The 17,109-nt window shown below is 59.5% G+C and overlaps 1 protein-coding gene across 4 annotated transcripts in view; it reads right to left on the reverse strand.

The window, feature by feature from the left end:
• The window catches only part of PALM (paralemmin), a 40,549-nt gene that overhangs the window by 14,891 nt on the left and 8,549 nt on the right, over positions 1-17,109 (reverse strand). For 2 of the 4 annotated variants that reach the window (XM_033195440.1, XM_033195438.1), the window contains exons 2-5: positions 7,066-7,117; positions 6,198-6,278; positions 5,489-5,619; positions 1,250-1,400 (exon numbers count right to left, since the gene is read on the reverse strand). In XM_033195440.1, coding sequence (XP_033051331.1) covers positions 1,250-1,400; positions 5,489-5,619; positions 6,198-6,278; positions 7,066-7,117 — 415 coding nt within the window. Of the gene's footprint in view, positions 1-1,249; positions 1,401-5,488; positions 5,620-6,197; positions 6,279-7,065; positions 7,118-10,638; positions 11,024-14,602; positions 15,822-17,109 lie in introns of those variants that run through there. The other 2 variants (XM_033195439.1, XM_033195441.1) reach the window with 2 other exon arrangements.

Here is a 17,109-nt window from a genome sequence, read left to right on the forward strand (position 1 = left end):
AGCGATTCTCAGCCTCCCGACCAGCTGAGATCACAGGTGCCCGCCACGACATCCGGTGAATTTTTGTATTTTTAGTAGATACGGGGTTTCATCATGTTGGTCAGCTTGGTCTTGTTGAACTCCTGACCTCAAGTGATGTGCCTGCCTCTGCCTCCCAAAGTGCTGGGATTACAGGCGTGAGGGGCCAAGTCCGGCCAAGGGTCTGGTTTTAACATAGTCTGTCTTAGATGGCAGATGCCAGATTCAACAGCTGAGACCACTAAGGACCACTCAGCTGCGTGGCTTTGAGCCAGCCCCTCCACCTCTGTGGGCCTGGGTTTTTACTCCCATCACAGGGAGATGCTGTTCCCATGAGAAGGGCTTTCTGGAGGCTCAGCCACATGAAACCAAGCAGGGGTTCAATAGAAACCGTGACAACCCCAGCCTGGGCAGCAGAGGGAGGCCCGTTTCTACCAAAAAGACAGAAATTAGCCGGGCGTGGTGGCGTACGCCTGTGGTCCCAGCTACTCCGGAGGCTGAGGCAGGAGGATTGCTGGAGCTGGGGAAGTTGAGGCTGCAGTGGGCTGTGACTGTGCCACTGCACTCTGGCCTGGGTGAGAGCGAGACCCTGTGTCGAAAACAAAAACAACAACAAAAAATAGGCCAAGTAAGGTGGCTCCTGCCTATAATCCCAGCACTTTGGGTGGCTGAGGGGCGGGTCACCTGAGGTCAGGAGTCTGGGACCAGCCTGGCCAACATGGGGAAACCTCGTCTCTACTAAAAATACAAAAAAATTAGCCGGGCGTGGTGGCGGGCGCCTGTAGTCCCAGCTACTCGGGAGGCTGAGGCAGGAGAATCGCTTGAACCTGGGAGGTGGAGGTTGCGAGACCGCACCACTGCACTCCCGCCTGGACAACGGAACGAGACTCCGTCTCAAAAACCAACAAAAACAAAAACCAAAAAACACTATGGCCAAAGCCACCAGCACCCACCAGCATCTCCTGCGGTTCCCTGAGCCCTCCGATGCCCCCAGTGGTGGCTGCTCCCATTACTCCTCCGTCTTACAGATGGGGAAACCGAGGCCCAGCGAGGCGAAACCACATGTCACGGCTCACACAGCTGGGAAGTGGCTCCGGTGAGCTTGAAATCGAATGCCTGGCTCTAGTCTGGGCCTGTCCCCTCAGCCGCGCTGACATGGAAGGGCTAGGGTCTCGCTCTGGGGCCAGCAGGAGTGGAGGCCTGGGGATCCGCCCCCCGGTCACCCCCTTACCTGCTGTGAATTCATCACCACCTCTGTCTTGCGCTCCTCCTTGGCTGGACTCGGGGCCGGGGCCCGGACCGGGCTCAGGGCCACCGCGTTCTCCTTGGCCGCGGCTGGGGTGGAGTCTCCATGCTCCAGCACCTCAATTTCCTTCTCCAACCTGGGGACAGGGTGTGCGTGAGGGTGACTCCTGTATCCCCCGCAGGGCTCTGGGCACCTTTTGTACGACAGCTCCCAAATTTCTTTTTTTTGAGACAGATTCTCGCTCTTGTTGCCCAGGCTGGAGTGCAATGGCTTGATCTTGGCTCACTGGAACCTCCACCTCCCGGGTTTAAGGGATGCTCCTGCCTCAGCTTCCTGAGTAGCTGGGATGACAGGCACGCACCACTACACCCGGCTAATCTTTTGTATTTTTAGCAGAGATGGCATTTCACCATGTTGGCCAGACTGGTCTTGAACTCCTGACCTCAGGTGATCCGCCTGCCTCAACCTCCCAAAATGCTGGGATTACAGGCGTAGCCACTGCGCCCGGCCCAGCTCTCTGAATTCAAGGCTCCCAGGCAGCCTCGAGAGGCAACCCCATGGTGTTCACGGTGGGGGAAACTGAGGCACGGAGTGCAAAAGCCTCACAGCCAGCAGGTAGCAGAGGTGGGATTCAAACCAGGGCTGGCTCCCCGTGTCCCCTAACCCCCGGCCTGTGCTGTTTATGTCTCTATCTGTATCAAACGAACTCTCCTTTCCCGCTCAAATCTGTGTATTTTAACAGGAAACTTTATCTCACCGGGAAACTGGAAAAACCATGTCACTTTCCAAGTATTAGAAGATAACGGGACAAACAGATCCAGGAAAACAAAACCGGGATATGAAATCCCAGCCCCGGGCTTTGGCAAGGGCGGGCGGCACTCATGGCAGCTCAGCCCCAGCCCCAGGACAGGGCAGACGGAGGCTGAGTCCATAGGTCTAACAAGGTGGGCTCAGGCTGGCAGGCTGGACACAGAGCCAGACCCGCGTCCCGCCCCCCCACAAGAAGAGGGGTCCAGCCCACAGTCAGCCTGGAGGGCTTCCTGCAGGAGGTGTCTGGGCAGAGCCCGAGCTGGCAGAAGGTAGTGGAGACCAAGAGCAGCTCAGTTTCAGCACTTGAGAAGCGGGTTTCCCCGGGGAGGGGTGAAGCTGAGGCCTGTGAAAGCAAACTAGGCCTCAAGCCAGGTCTTCACCTTCCATCAAGGGGCCTGAGCCTGTGCCCACTAGGGCCGCGTGAAAAGAATCCCAATGTGCCCAGCCCCCATGGACAGTAACTCCCACTGCCTTCACCCAGGCGTCTGATCGTCCACCTCTCTGCAAACAGGGCCAGGCCCGTATCAGCCCCACCTGTCTGAACATCTCGTTCAGCCCAGGGACACAGCTGGTGCTTAATGGTTGCTGGAATTAAGATGCACAGTGGGGCCGGCTGCGGTGGCTCACGCCTATCATCCCAGCACTTCGAGAGGCCAAGGCGGGCAGATCACCTAAGGTCGGGAGTTCGAGACCAGCCTGACCAACGTAGAGAAACCCTGTTTCTATTAAAAATGCAAAATTAGGCCGGGCGCGGTGGCTCAAGCCTGTAATCCCAGCACTTTGGGAGGCCGAGACGGGCGGATCACGAGGTCAGGAGATCGAGACCATCCTGGCGAACACTGTGAAACCCCGTCTCTACTAAAAAATACAAAAAACTAGCCGGGCGAGGTGGCGGGCGCCTGTAGTCCCAGCTACTCGGGAGGCTGAGGCAGAAGAATGGCGTGAACCCGGGAGGCGGAGCTTGCAGTGAGCTGAGATCCGGCCACTGCACTCCAGCCCCGGCGACAGAGCAAGACTCCGTCTCAAAAAAAAAAAAAAAAAAAAAATGCAAAATTAGCCGGGGGTGGTGGTGGGCGCCTGTAGTCCCAGCTACTTGGGAGGCTGAGGAAGAAGAATCGTTTGAATCCAGGAGGCGGAGGTTGCAGCGAGCCGTGATCACACCACTGCACTCCAGCCTTGGTGACAGAACAAGACTCTGTCTCAAAAAAAAAAAAAAAAAGAAGGCCGGGCGCGGTGGCTCAAGCCTGTAATCCCAGCACTTTGGAAGGCCGAGACGGGCGGATCATGAGGTCAGGAGATTGAGACCATCCTGGCTAACACGGTGAAACCCCATCTCTACTAAAAAATACAAAAAACTAGCCGGGCGAGATGGCGGGCGCCTGTAGTCCCAGCTACTCGGGAGGCTGAGGCAGGAGAATGGCGTAAACCCGGGAGGCGGAGCTTGCAGTGAGCTGAGATCCGGCCACTGCACTCCAGCCCAGGCGACAGAGCGAGACTCCGTCTCAAAAAAAAAAGACACACCATGGGATTTTTGCCTCCCTGGTCCACAGGTGAGGAAACTGAGGCCCAGGAAGTCGGTAACACTCAGCTCATTCCAAGGTCCCAAACCCACCAGAACCGCCCCACCCTGTCCATACCTTCCATTTTTCTTTTTCCTTTTTTTTTTTTTTTTAGATGGAGTCTCGCTCCATCTCCCAGGCTGCAGTGCAATGGCGAGATCTTGGCTCAAGGCAACCTCCGCCTCCCAGGTTCAAGCGATTCTCCTGCCTCAGCCTCCAGAGTAGCTGGGATTACAGGCGCCGCCACCACGCCCGGCTAATTTTTGTATTTTTAGTAGAGACTGGGTTTCGCCATGTTGGCCAGGCTGTTCTCAAATTTCTGACCTCATGATCCACCCACCTCGGCCTCCCAGAGTGCAGGGGTTACAGGTGTGAGCCCCCACCCACGCCCAGCACATCTATGCCTTCATTGATTTTTTATTTTTATTTGTATTTGTTTATTCATTTATTGAGACAGAGTCTTGCTCTGTCGCCCAGGCTGGAGTGCAGTGGCGCGATCTCGGCTCACTCAAGCTCCGCCTCCTGGATTCACGCCATTCTCCTCCCTCAGCTTCCCGAGTAGCTGGGACTACAGGCACCTGCCGCCACGCCTCGCTAACTTTTTGTATTTTTAGTAGAGACGGGGTTTCACCGTGTTAGCCAGGATGGTCTCGATCTCCTGACCTCGTGATCTGCCTGCCTCGGCCTCCCAAAGTGCTGGGATTACACGCATGAGCCACCGTGCCCGGCCTATTTATTTTTATTGAGACTGCTGTTGCCCAGGCTGGAGTGCAGTGGTGTGATCTCGGCTCGCTGCAACCTCTGCTTCCCAGGTTCAAGCCACTCTCCTGCCTCAGCCTCCCGAGTACCTGGGATTACAGGTGCCGCCACCATGCCAAGCTAATTTTACATTTTTAGTAGAGACGGGGTTTCTCCAGGCTGGTCTCAAACGTCTGATCTCAAGTGATCCTACCGCCTCGGCTTCCCAAAGTGCTGGGATTACAGGTGTGAGCCACTCTACCCAGCCTGTCCATGCCTTTGAACGCCCTGCCAGGGAGGGGCCCCCACGGGGGTCAGAACCCAGCGTCCAGGCGGGGCCTGTGAGGTCCGAGTGACCCGCCGGCCGGCCTCCCGCCTCTGGGCCCTTCCCCGGCCAGGGCAGACTCTGGAATCCTGGTTGTCACTTCCCTCCGCCCTGACCCTGCTGCCCCGAGCAGAGCCTGGGCCTCCCGCCCGCCGGAAACTCCAGGCCTTTGGTCCCAGCCCCCACAGGGATGGCCACTTTCCCCATCCTGTCCCCATCCTGCCCCCGCCCAAGCTTCCTGCGGGCCCAGCTGCTCTGTGTCCCTGTTCGCACCGCGGGAGAGCTCGTCCGCCAGCTGGGCTGGCGCCAGGAAGCCCCCGGGGAGGCCAATGCCGGCAACACCCAGCCCCAGGGACCCGTGAGCTCGATCTCATATCCCTCGCTGGCCCAAACGGAGGTGGCGGGAGGGGAAAGGGGCCACTCCCTGCCTGAGGCCCTGCAGCCAGCCTCTTCCCCCAGCATGCTGCCCCAGGCCCAGGTGGATGGCCCGGCCTGCCCCGGCCTGCGTCCCCCTCAAAGCACGTTGAATCCTGGCCTGCCCCGTTCACACATCCCCCTCAAAGCACACTGACGACTCTTCCCACACCCTCCCGGGAGCCTGTGGTCCCCGAGGCCCCTTGAAGCCGGTCGCACCCACGCTGTGGCCCTCACCTGGACACCGAATCCTCCAGCAGCCCCCGAGGCCCCGCCCAGCCCGGTCGCACCCACGCTGTGGCCTCACCTGGACACCGAATCCTCCAGCAGCCCCCGAGGCCCCGCCCAGCCCGGTCGCACCCACGCTGTGGCCCTCACCTGGACACCGAATCCTCCAGCAACCGTGTCTTCTGCTCATCCTCCTGCATCTGCCTCCTCAGGTCCTCGTCCCCCTCCGAGGCCGAGGACGGCGTCCCCTCCAGCAGCCAGCGCTCCCGCAGTGCCTTGGACTGGGCAGCAGGGGTCCAGGTCAGAGTTGGGGGCAGGACCAGGGTCAGGGTTGGGGTCAGGATTAAGATCGAGGTCCGGGTCAGAATCAGGGTCGGGGTTGGGGTCAGGACCAAGGTTGGGGTCAGGGTTATGGTTGGGGTCAGGGCTGAGGTCAGAGTCAGAACTGAGGTTGGGGTCAGGTCAGGGTCAGAGTCAGAACTGAGGTCAGGGTCAGGGTTGGAGGCAGGGTCAGGTGGGGGTCAGGGTTGGGGTCGGGGTCAGGGTTGAGGTCAGGGTCAGGGACAGGTTTGGGGTCAGGGTCAGGGTCAGGTTTGGGGTCAGGGTCAGGGTTGGGGTCGGGGACAGGGTTGAGGTCGGGGTCAGGGTTGGGGTCAGGGTCAGGGTCAGGGTTGGCGTTGGGGTCAGGATTGAGGTCATGGTTGGCATCGGGGTCAGGATTGAAGTCAGGGTCAGGTTTGGGGGCGGGGTCAGGTTTGGGGCCAGGGTCAGGGTTGGGCAGGGGTCCGGGGCTGGGTCACCTCCGCCTCACTGCCACCCGCGCTCCCTAACCCTGGGTCCCGGCCCCGCCCGCCCAGACCTTCAGGTGCTGCAGCTGCCTCCGCTCATCCTCCAGCTGCCGGCGCTTGTTCTCGATCTCCGCCTGCCGCTTCCGCTTCTCCTGTGGGGAGGGCCGGGTGGGGTTGGGGCTGGGCGTGGGGGCCCTGGAGACCCCCCCACACCCGCACGAGGCTCTGCCCAGCCTGACCCTGCTTCCTCCGTCCGTGGATCTGCGTGGCCCACTGGCTCCCAGGTGACAGCGGTTCGCACCACTGTACTCCAGCCTGGGGCCGCAGCGCGAGATCCTGTCTTGAAAACGAGTGACTGGCCGGGCGCAGCGGCTCACGCCTATCATCCTAACACTTTGAGAGGCCGAGGCAGGAGAATCACCTGAGTTCAGGAGTTCGAGACCAGCCTGGCCAACATGGAAAAACATCATCTCTACTAAAAATACAAAAATTAGCCCAGCGTGGCGGCGCATGCCTGTAATCCCAGCTACTCGAGAGGCTGAGGCAAGAGAATCACTTGAACCTGGGAAACAGGCCACATCCCAGGAGGGTCGGGTCCCGGAGAGGGTCTTTAGACCCCAAGGGGGCCTTCTTGGGCTGGAGACCACCAAGACGGCACCAGAGCACATCTGTGCTCCCACCACCAAAGCTTATTTTCCTGCAGGACGAGGGCAAGGCTCCAGGGAAGGCCAGGCTCAGATTCCCCGCTGACCCATCAGGCAGAGGGAGGCCGGGGGTCCAGCAGCTACGGACTCAGGGGGTCTCTACTTTCCTTCTCTGCAGGTCAGCAGGACTCAAGTTTCCCAAGCAAATAACCCAGGACAGGCCCAGGGCCCGAGACCCCAGGTCCCCCCACCTCCCTACCCTGACCACACTGTCTGCCGGGTGGCGGAAACTCACTGCGATGGCCTGCAGCCGCTCCTGCTGGGACGTGGTCTCTGCCACCAGGACCCTGCGGGAGGGAGATAAGGTCAAGCTCTGGTTCACTGAGCCCTGCCGTCCGTCAGACGTGGCTCAAATCCCAGCTCTGCCTCTTCCCCTAGGGGTAACCAGGGCAAGTGATTTCATCTCTGAACCCCAGTTTCCCCTTCTGTAAAGTGGGACCCTCCCTGTCCCCTCAGCGGCCAGGACAGGAGGGGACGAGGCTCTGCCTAGCGACCAGGAAGTGTTTGGGGAGAAGGGGACATTGAGACAGGGCCACCAAGGATGCACAGGCGTTCACCAGGCATCAAAGGCCAGAGAAAGGTGTTTCAGGAAGAAGGAAGTGTATTACCTCCTGGCATAGACCAGAAGATGGAGCGGGACAGTCCTCTCCGCACCCTCCTGCCCACCTAGACCTACTCTGCAGCCCCAGGAGGGCCAAACAGGATGAAAGATCCAACAGCCCCACCTCCTAAGCCTGGGCTTGCAAAAGCCCAGAGAGGGAGATAAACCTCTTGAGGACACACAGCAAAGAAGCCAAGTCCGGATTCAACCCCAGACTCGCTGTCATGCAATCGTTGTTGTTTGTTTGTTTTTTTGAGACGGAATCTCACTCTGTCGCCCAGGCTGGGGCCCAGGCAGTGGCATGATTCCCGCTCCCTGCAAACTCCGCCGCCTCCCGGGTTCCGGCCATTCTCCTGCCTCAGCCTCCCTAGAAGCTGGGACTACAGGCACCTGCCAAAACGCCCGGCTAATTTTTTTGTATTTTTAGTAGAGACAGAGTTTCACCATGTTCGCCACGATGGTCTTGATCTCTTGACCTCATGATCTGCCCGCCTCAGCCTCCCAAAGTGCTGGGATTACAGGCGTAAGCCACCGCGCCCGGCCAGTTTTTGTTTTTTTAATAGAGACGGGGTTTCGCCATGTTGGCCAGGCTGGTCTCGAACTCCTGACCTCAGGTGATCCACCTGCCTGGGCCTCCCAAAGTGTTGGGATTACAAGCATGAGCCACCCTGCCGGGCCCAATCATTGTCTTTTGAAAACTGCCCACCCAGTGCCGCTGTAGCCTCACCTTCCAGGGCTGGTATGCAGTAGGCACTTAACAAATATCAGGGGCAGCTGAGGCAGGCAGATCACTTGCGGTCAGGAGTTCAAGACCAGCCTGGCCAACATGGTGAAACCCCCGTCTCTACCAAGAAATACAAAAATTAGCTGGGCATGGAGGCTGAGGCACAAGAATTGCTCCCAGCTACCCAAGAGGCTGAGGTGGGAGAATTGCTTGAACCTGGGAGGTTGAGGCTATGGTGAGCCGAGATCACGCCTCTGCCCTCCAGCCTGGGTAACAGAGTTAGACCCTGTCACATATCAAAACAAAACCAGAACCATGGCTGCTCACGCCTGTAATTTTAGCACTTTGGGAGGCCAAGGTGGGAGGATTTCTCCAGCTCAGGAGTTTAAGACCAGCCTAGGCAATCTGATAAGACCCCATCTCTACCAAAAATAAAATAAATAAATTATCCAGGTGTGGCAGTGTGCGCCTGTAGTCCCAGCTACTCGGGAGGCTAAGGCGGGAGGATCGTTTGAGCCTGGGAGGTCCAGGGGGCAGTGAACTGTGACCCCACCACTGTACTCCAGCCTGGGCAGCAGCACGAGACTGTCTCAAAAAATGAATGAATGAATTGCCGGGCGCGGTGGCTCATGCTTGTAATCCCAACACTTTGGGAGGCCGAGGCGGGCCGATCACCTGAGGTCAGGAGTTCTAGACCAGCCAGGCCAACATGGTGAAATCCCGTGTCTACTAAAAATACAAAAATTAGCCGGGCGTGGTGGCGGGCACCTGTAATTCCAGCTATTCGGAGGCCGAGACAGGAGATTCGCTTGAACCCAGGAGGCAGAGGTTGGAGTGAGCCGAGATCATGCCACTGCACTCCAGCCTGGGTGACAGAGCGAGACTCCGCCTCAAACGAACAAACGAAATGAATGAATGAATGAATGAATGAATGAATACCAGTGCTGCTGGATACGCCTGAAGGGACAGGGCTTCCCGCCTCAAAGATACAGGGCCCTTTGCGGTGTGGGAAGGAGATCCAGGAACCGAAGGCCTCACCACCCCACCAGGCACCCAGCACACGCTCACTCGCCCAGGAAGGAACCGAGGAATTCTGTGGTTCTCTGACCTCCCCACAGCAACCTCACCCTGCAGCTCCAAAAGCTGCAGCAGAATCCGCCTCCTCACCCCTCTGCAGGCCCGTGGTCCACACCCCGAGTTCAGGGTACTCTGCCCCCCTGCTTTCTCGCTTCCCCTCCCACCTGCCAGAAGAGGAGCTTTGCCACCCAACCCCTCCCCTCCCTGGTCTGTGGGCCCTCGGAAAGCTCCACGTAGTAGGTGCTTAGTAAAATACAAGAAGCAGGCCAGGCGTGGTGGCTCTCGCCTGTAATCCCAGCACTTTGGGAGGCCGAGGCGGGCGGATCACGAGGTCAGGAGATCGAGACCATCCTGGCTAACACGGGGAAACCCCGTCTCTACTAAAAATACAAAAAATTAGCCGGGCGAGGTGGCGGCGCCTGGAGTCCCAGCTACTCGGGAGGCTGAGGCAGGAGAGTGGCGTGAACCCGGGAGGCGGAGTTTGCAGTGAGCTGAGATCCGGCCACTGCACTCTAGCCCGGGCGACAGAGCGAGACTCCGTCTCAAAAAAAAACAAAAAACAAAGAAACAGCTACTTGAGGAGCTAAGGCAGGAGAATTGATTGAACCCAGGAGGCAGCTGCAGTGAGCAGAGATCACGCCACTGCACTCCAGTCAGGGCAACAAAACAAGACGCCATCAAAAGCACGACAACAAAAACGCAGGGAGCACCGAAGCCCTAGACTGAGGCTGAGCTTAGCCTTGACTGCCAAGGACCCTCAGGCTTCCAGAGCTGTTGCAGTGAGGCAGGGAGAGGACGGCAGGGGTTGGCAGTGGGTGTCCCAAACTCAAGTAGGGGATTTCTGGAGAATCGGCCCCATGTCCCAAACAATGCCAGGGCTCTGGGCAGCATCCACAGGGGGCGGCCCGGGCTGACGGGCAGGGCCTGGCGGGAACCAGAGGTGCGGGGTGGGAGACAGGTTCCCCCAGTCCCCCATCTTATCTTCCCAGAGACTGAACTTACAGCCCGCCCTTTGTGCCTGCCGCCACCCACAGCCCTCTCAGCCTGGTGTCAGGGCCCAGAGCCAGCTCTGCTTCCAAAGAGCCCCCAGGTCTCTCTGGGCTTCAGTTTCCCCATCTGCACAAAAATGGAGGCACAGATACCTGCAGCTCCAGGGCCTCCTATGACGTTCCCCTTGTGCTGCCGTCCCCTCCCCTGCTTCAGCAGAGAAAATGAAACTGCACAGTGCACTGGCGCCGCCCGGGAGGCTGCTCCGGGTCAAGACCTCCCTGGAGCCCGAGGTGCCCCGCCTGCCCACCCCACTCGGGTTCGGTTTCCTGGCCCTGCTGAGGCCTGTGAAGTTGTCCGGCTCCCATGCCCCAGAGGCGACCCCACCGGCTCCTCCCTTCCTGGCAGGTGACACCTACCCTTCCCAGTGCCTCCCAGGGGCCCAGGAGCACGAGTTGTGCCCTCTCTGGCTTCCCCTTCTCCCGCCTCAGGGAGGCTGGGTTCAGCTGCGTCCACCGGGTGGGGTTCAGGAAAGGCTTGATCCAACTTTCTGGCTTGGGGGTCCTTCCTGAATGGCCAGATCAGCTGGAGTTCTGGGTCAGTCCCACATCAACGGGTGAAGCAGGCAGGGAACCATCTGAGGCCCGGGCCCTCGCTTCCTGCCCACCCCACATTCCGCACCCTAGCCCAGGCATCTAGTGTTCCCTCACAACTCCCTGCCCCTCACAGCTCCCTCTCCACCCACCAGCCAGAGGCAGCTTCTCAAAAAGAGAATCAGACCCTAGGCCAGGTGTGGTTGCCCAAGCCTGTAATCCCAGCACTTCGGGAGGCCAAGGCCAGTGGATTGCTTAAGCCCAGGAGTTCGAGACCAGCCTGGACAACATAGCAATATCCTGTCTCCACATAAATAAATAAATGCATGCCAGGTGTGGTGGTATGTCCCTGTGGTCCCAGCTACTTGGGAGGCTGAGGTGGGAGGGTCACTTGAGCCCAGGAGGTTGAGGCTGGGTCGAGCCGTGATTGTGCCACTGTCTCTGCCCTGGGTGATAGAGCAAGACCTTGTCTCAAAAATAAAAATTTAAGGCCGGGCGCGGTGGCTCACGCCTGTAATCCCAGCACTTTGGAGGCTGAGGTGGGCGGATCACGAGGTCAGGAGATCAAGACTATCCTGGCGAACATGGTGAAACCCCATCTCTACTAAAAATACAAAAATTAGCCAGGCGTGGTGGCGGGCGCCTGTAATCCCAGCTACTCGGGAGGCTGAGGCAGGAGAATGGCGTGAACTCAGGAGGCAGAGGTTGCCATGAGCCAGGATCGTGCCACTGAACTCCAGCCCGGGTGACAGAGCGAGAATCCGTCTCAAAAAATAAATAAATAAATAAAAATAAATAAATAAATATTTTAAAAAATGGGTCAGGCATGGTGGCTTACACCTGGAATCGAGCACTTGGGAGGTCAAGGTGGGTAGATCACCTGAGGTTGGGAGTTCGAGATCAGCCTGACCAACATGGAGAAACTCCGTCTCTACTAAAAATACAAAATTAGCCGGGTATGGTGGAGGGCACCTGTAATCCCAGCTACTCAGGAGGCCAAGGCAGGAGAATCGCTTGAACCCGGGAGGCAGAGGTTGTGGTGAGCCGAGATCACTCCATTGCACTCCAGCTGGGCAACACAAGAGAAACTCCGTCTCAAAACACAAAACAAAAAATTTTTTTTAAATTTTAAAAGAAGGCCTGGTACGGTGGCTCATGCCTGTAATCCTAGCACTTCGGGAGGCCAAGGTAGGCGGGTCACTTGAGGTCAGGAGTTCAAGACCAGCCTGGCCAACATGGCAAAACTCTGTCTCTATTAAAAACACAAAATTAGCCGGATGTGGTGGTGCGTGCTCGTAATCTCAGCTACTGGGGAGGCTGAGGTGGGAGGGTCACTTGAGCCCAGGAGGTTGAGGCTGGGTCGAGCCGTGATTGTGCCACTGTCTCTGCCCTGGGTGATAGAGCAAGACCTTGTCTCAAAAATAAAAATTTAAGGCCGGGCGCGGTGGCTCACGCCTGTAATCCCAGCACTTTGGGAGGCTGAGGTGGGCGGATCACGAGGTCAGGAGATCAAGACTATCCTGGCGAACATGGTGAAACCCCATCTCTACTAAAAATACAAAAAATTAGCCAGGCGTGGTGGCGGGCGCCTGTAATCCCAGCTACTCGGGAGGCTGAGGCAGGAGAATGGCGTGAACTCAGGAGGCAGAGGTTGCCATGAGCCAGGATCGTGCCACTGAACTCCAGCCCGGGTGACAGAGCGAGAATCCGTCTCAAAAAATAAATAAATAAAATAAAAATAAATAAATAAATATTTTAAAAAATGGGTCAGGCATGGTGGCTTACACCTGGAATCGAGCACTTTGGGAGGTCAAGGTGGGTAGATCACCTGAGGTTGGGAGTTCGAGATCAGCCTGACCAACATGGAGAAACTCCGTCTCTACTAAAAATACAAAATTAGCCGGGTATGGTGGAGGGCACCTGTAATCCCAGCTACTCAGGAGGCCAAGGCAGGAGAATCGCTTGAACCCGGGAGGCAGAGGTTGTGGTGAGCCGAGATCACTCCATTGCACTCCAGCCTGGGCAACACAAGAGAAACTCCGTCTCAAAACACAAAACAAAAAATTTTTTTTTAAATTTTAAAAGAAGGCCTGGTACGGTGGCTCATGCCTGTAATCCTAGCACTTCGGGAGGCCAAGGTAGGCGGGTCACTTGAGGTCAGGAGTTCAAGACCAGCCTGGCCAACATGGCAAAACTCTGTCTCTATTAAAAACACAAAAATTAGCCGGATGTGGTGGTGCGTGCTCGTAATCTCAGCTACTGGGGAGGCTGAGGCAGGAGAATTCCTTGAACCCAGGAGGCAGACGTTGCAGTCAGCCGAGATCAGGCCACTGCACTTCAACCTGTTCATCAGAGTGAAACCCTATCTTAAAATAATAATGATAATGAGACCCTGTCCCTCTCCCGCGCTAGACGCTCCTTGGCTCCCATCAGCCCTTGAAGGAACCCCCCGGTCGGCCCTTCACTTCCCCCTTCGTCGGTCTATTCCTGCAGGGTCCCTCTGGCTGTGCACAAGCTCCTCTATCCCAGGGCCTCTCACACACGGTTCCCCCTGCCCGGCACCCTCTTCCCATGGCTGTAAGCCACGTCCAGGGAGGGCACAGGCACCGACTGGACAACCGAGCAGCCCCGGGCCACCCCACAGTCCTGGTTTCCAGCTGTAAGCGGGCTCGGGGCCAACCCGGAGGGAGCAGAGCTGGGGCGGGAGGTCTGCAAAACGGCGGGACCCCTGGTCCCAGGATCAGGCCGGCCGCCGCCCGCCCAGGGCCCGTCCCCACCCGGCAGGCAGGTGGCCGCTCGGACCAGACCCTGGGACAGAGTGTGGCTGTGTGGCGGCCTCCCAGGCTGGAGACAAGGCGGCAGTGTCTGTCCTCGGGCAGCCTGTCCCTGCCGGGCCGGCCCGGGCGGGGAATGTCAGGCGGGCGGGCAGAGGACGCGCGGGAAGCAGCCTCAGGGCGCAGACCGCCCCCCAGGAGGGACAGGATGCGCCCCCCTCGCCCCTCCCCAGGCCCGGGCGCCGCCGCCCCGGGTGATGGATGGCGGGACCCGCGGGAGGCGGTCGCCGTGGCAACCGCGCCGTCCCCATGGCAACGCCGAGGCCCGGCGCGCGGGGGTGGGGCCGGCGCAGCATCTCCCGCCCCCGCCCCTTGCGGGGGATTGGGGGGGCCCGAGGCTTCGGGCCTGGGGCGGCCTAGAGGGGCGGGAGGGGTCGGGCATTTCTCCCCCGCGCTGCGTCTGGGAGAGGGGAGAGGGGTCCCGTCTGGGCGTCCGGGGGGCGCCCGCCCAGGAAGGGGCTTCCATCCGGGAGGGGTGCGGACCCGCCCCCGACGCCGGTAGCCAAGGTCAGGCCGACAGAACGCTCCACGTCACAGATCCAAAAAATCAAGCGAAATAGGACCACGACTCACGGATCAAAACGGCCACAAGCCGAGAACGCCTCCCCCGGTGCTCCCTCCCTCCTGCGGCCCAGTTCACAGATGGGGAAACTGAGGAAACGGCCACAAACCGAGAACGCCTCTCCCCGCGCTCCCTCCCTCCTGCGGCCAGGTCAACCCCATTTCACCGATGGGGAAACTGAGGCCGAGCAGGGCGGTCTGCAGATGCGCTTCGCCAGGCGTTCGTCCTCCTGCGGGCGGGGCCCGCCAGGCGCGGGGGAGTCTCGTTCCCGTTTGATCAGCGAGGCCGGGACCAGGACCCCGGCAGGGGCTTCCCGGGGTCGGCGGGACGGCGGAGGCTCAGGCTCCCCGGGGCTCACGGAGGGAAGCAGAGGTCAGATCACAAAAGGTCTTACATGCTGGGTGGAGGAGCTGAGTCCGGGGCAGAGGCGTGGAAAGGCTCGGGGCGGCGGCGGTCCCGGTGCTGCTGGGGGTCCCGGGGCAGGTGCTGGGTCTCCGAGCCTCCCTGGCTCCCAGCAGCCGCGCAGAGCCCCTGGAGCGCCACACCCCCCGCCCGACGCCCACCCCGGCGCGCACAGGCCTCCCGTCCCCGCGATGCTTTTTACGGCGCGTGGCGGTGTGGGCGGCTCGGGGCCCGGCGAGGGCGTCGTCTGGAGCGCGTGAGATAATCCGGCTCCCGGAGATGAGTGACTGAGGCCCAAACCCCACGAGAGCCCCGCAGAGGCCTCTGCGATGCGGGGCGTTGGTGCTGGAAGGGTCCAGAGAGGTTACGCAACGGCCAAGGTCACCCAGCGAGCAGGGCGGGCCCTGTCCGAGGCGGGAGGGGCGAGTGTGGGATGGGGGCGTCGCACTTGTCCTTCCAGAACCCACGCCCGGGCAGCTCCAGCCAGAACGAGGGGGTCCCTGCCCGGGCAGGCGCCGAGCCCAGCGCCGGGAACATTCCTGCTGCTAATTGAAAGGAAAGAGCTGACGGTGACCTTGGCCATGGTGGGGGGTGGGGGAGTCACGCGGGGCTGCGAGGTGTGGGGTGAGGGGGGAGCAGGGCGGCCCCTTCCCCCACTGGGTAGGGGATGGAGTTCAGGGAGTCTGGAACCCAGCTGCAGACCGAGTATCCCAGTCCAGGTGATACTCGGTCCTCAGAGCCTGTGTTCGCCCTGAGCGCTGGCGCCCTCCGCCCTGCTTCCTCCACCGCCCTGCCCTGCTCCAAGCCCTAGTGCCAGCCCCTCACCCTTCATCAGCTCCCAGCTTCCCCTTTCCCTTCTCCACTGCCAAGATCAGATCCAGCACAGCCACCTCCTCCAGGCAGCCTTCCAGGAAGGAACCTCCTCCCAGCCCTCCCAGGATACAGCACGGAGGCCCCCAGCACCACCGCTGTCTCTGGGGCACCAAGAACCCTAAATGGGTTAAGGCAGAGAGGCATCACCCCGTGGGGAGAGAAGAAGGAGGTCAAAGCAGGCTACAGACGTACAGAAGCAGACCTGTTGCCTATTAACCTGGGGTAGGAAAGGAGAGAAGCTGGACCCTGCCCGGGCCCTCACAGGAAGATGGGGCAGTGACGCGTGAACGGGGCCTTCCCTGGCTTTCGGCAGGGTCTCAGGGCAAACCCTGCTGCAGGGGCCCCAAGGTCCCTCCCCAGCCGACAGCACTGCAGCCACACTGCTGAGACACCCCACAGAGCTCCCACCGCAGGGCCACTGCGCTGGCTGCACCCCGGCCTGCGACCTCCACAGGCCTCATGCCCAAGGCTTCTGCAGACGTCACCTCCTCATTTAGGCCTCTTCTGGCCTAATTTTCAGCCCCAAGCACCCCCCTGCAGCCATCTCCACCCGGATCACTTTACTTATCTTTTTCTTTTTTTTTGAGATGGACTCTCCCTCTGTCGCCCAGGCTGGAGTGCAGTGGCATGATCTCGGCTCACTGCAACCTCCGCCTCCTGGGTTCAAGTGATTCTCCTGCCTCAGCCTCCTGAGTAGCTGGGATTACAGGAACCCACCACCATGCCCCGCTAATTTTTGTATTTTTAGTAGAGATGGGGTTTCACCATGTTGGCCAGGCTGGTCTCGAACTCCTGACCTCAGGTGATTCACCCGCCTCGGCCTCCCAAAGTGCTGGGATTACAGGTGTGATCTTGTCTTCCCACCAGGACAGCAACTGTACCATTTTTGTCCCTGCCACATCCCTGGGACCAGGCATACAGTAGATGCTCAATAAATGCTTGCTGACCCAGGGAGTCAATGAGGGTCTTTCCATCTTCAGAGGAAGCCCCCATCCAGAGGTCCCCCCAACCCCAGCCCCCTCTTCTCACGCTCCTGCCACTCCCAGGGCCACCTGTCATCTGATCACTTCCTCTTCTTTTTAAAGAAACTCACTGTCACGACTTACATTTCTGTAAAGCAGGACCCGGACTCCTCAGTGTGAACGGAGCAGAAGCTCCAACCACCTCGGGGGGACCACAGCTTCACAGATAAACCAACCCCGGGTCCATCCACAGATGCTTTGGTAAACGCAACATGGCTGTCCACACACTGGAACACGACCCGGCCGTGAACAGGAGCGAGGTTCTGACCCAGGCCACGGCGCACATGCACCTTGAGGACGTCACACTCAGTGAAGACGCCAGACACACCAGGCCACGCAGTGTGTGATCCCATGTCTATGAAATGTCCAGGACCTGCTGATCCAGAGACAGGAAGGGGATTGGCTCCCCGGGGGCCAGGGAAGGGGATGGGAGGGGACACCTAATGGGGACAGGGCTTGTTTTGGGGGTGATGAAAGCGTTCTAAAATTGCGGTGAAAGATACACAACCCTGCTGGGCGTGGTGGTTCACACTGGAATCCCAGCACTTTGGGAGGCCAAGGCAGGTGGATCACAAGGTCAAGAGATCGTGACCATCCTGGCCAA

The sequence above is a fragment of the Trachypithecus francoisi genome, unplaced genomic scaffold (genome assembly GCF_009764315.1).
Source record: "Trachypithecus francoisi isolate TF-2019V2 unplaced genomic scaffold, Tfra_2.0 Lachesis_group5, whole genome shotgun sequence".
NCBI classification, from domain to species: Eukaryota; Metazoa; Chordata; class Mammalia; order Primates; family Cercopithecidae; genus Trachypithecus; species Trachypithecus francoisi.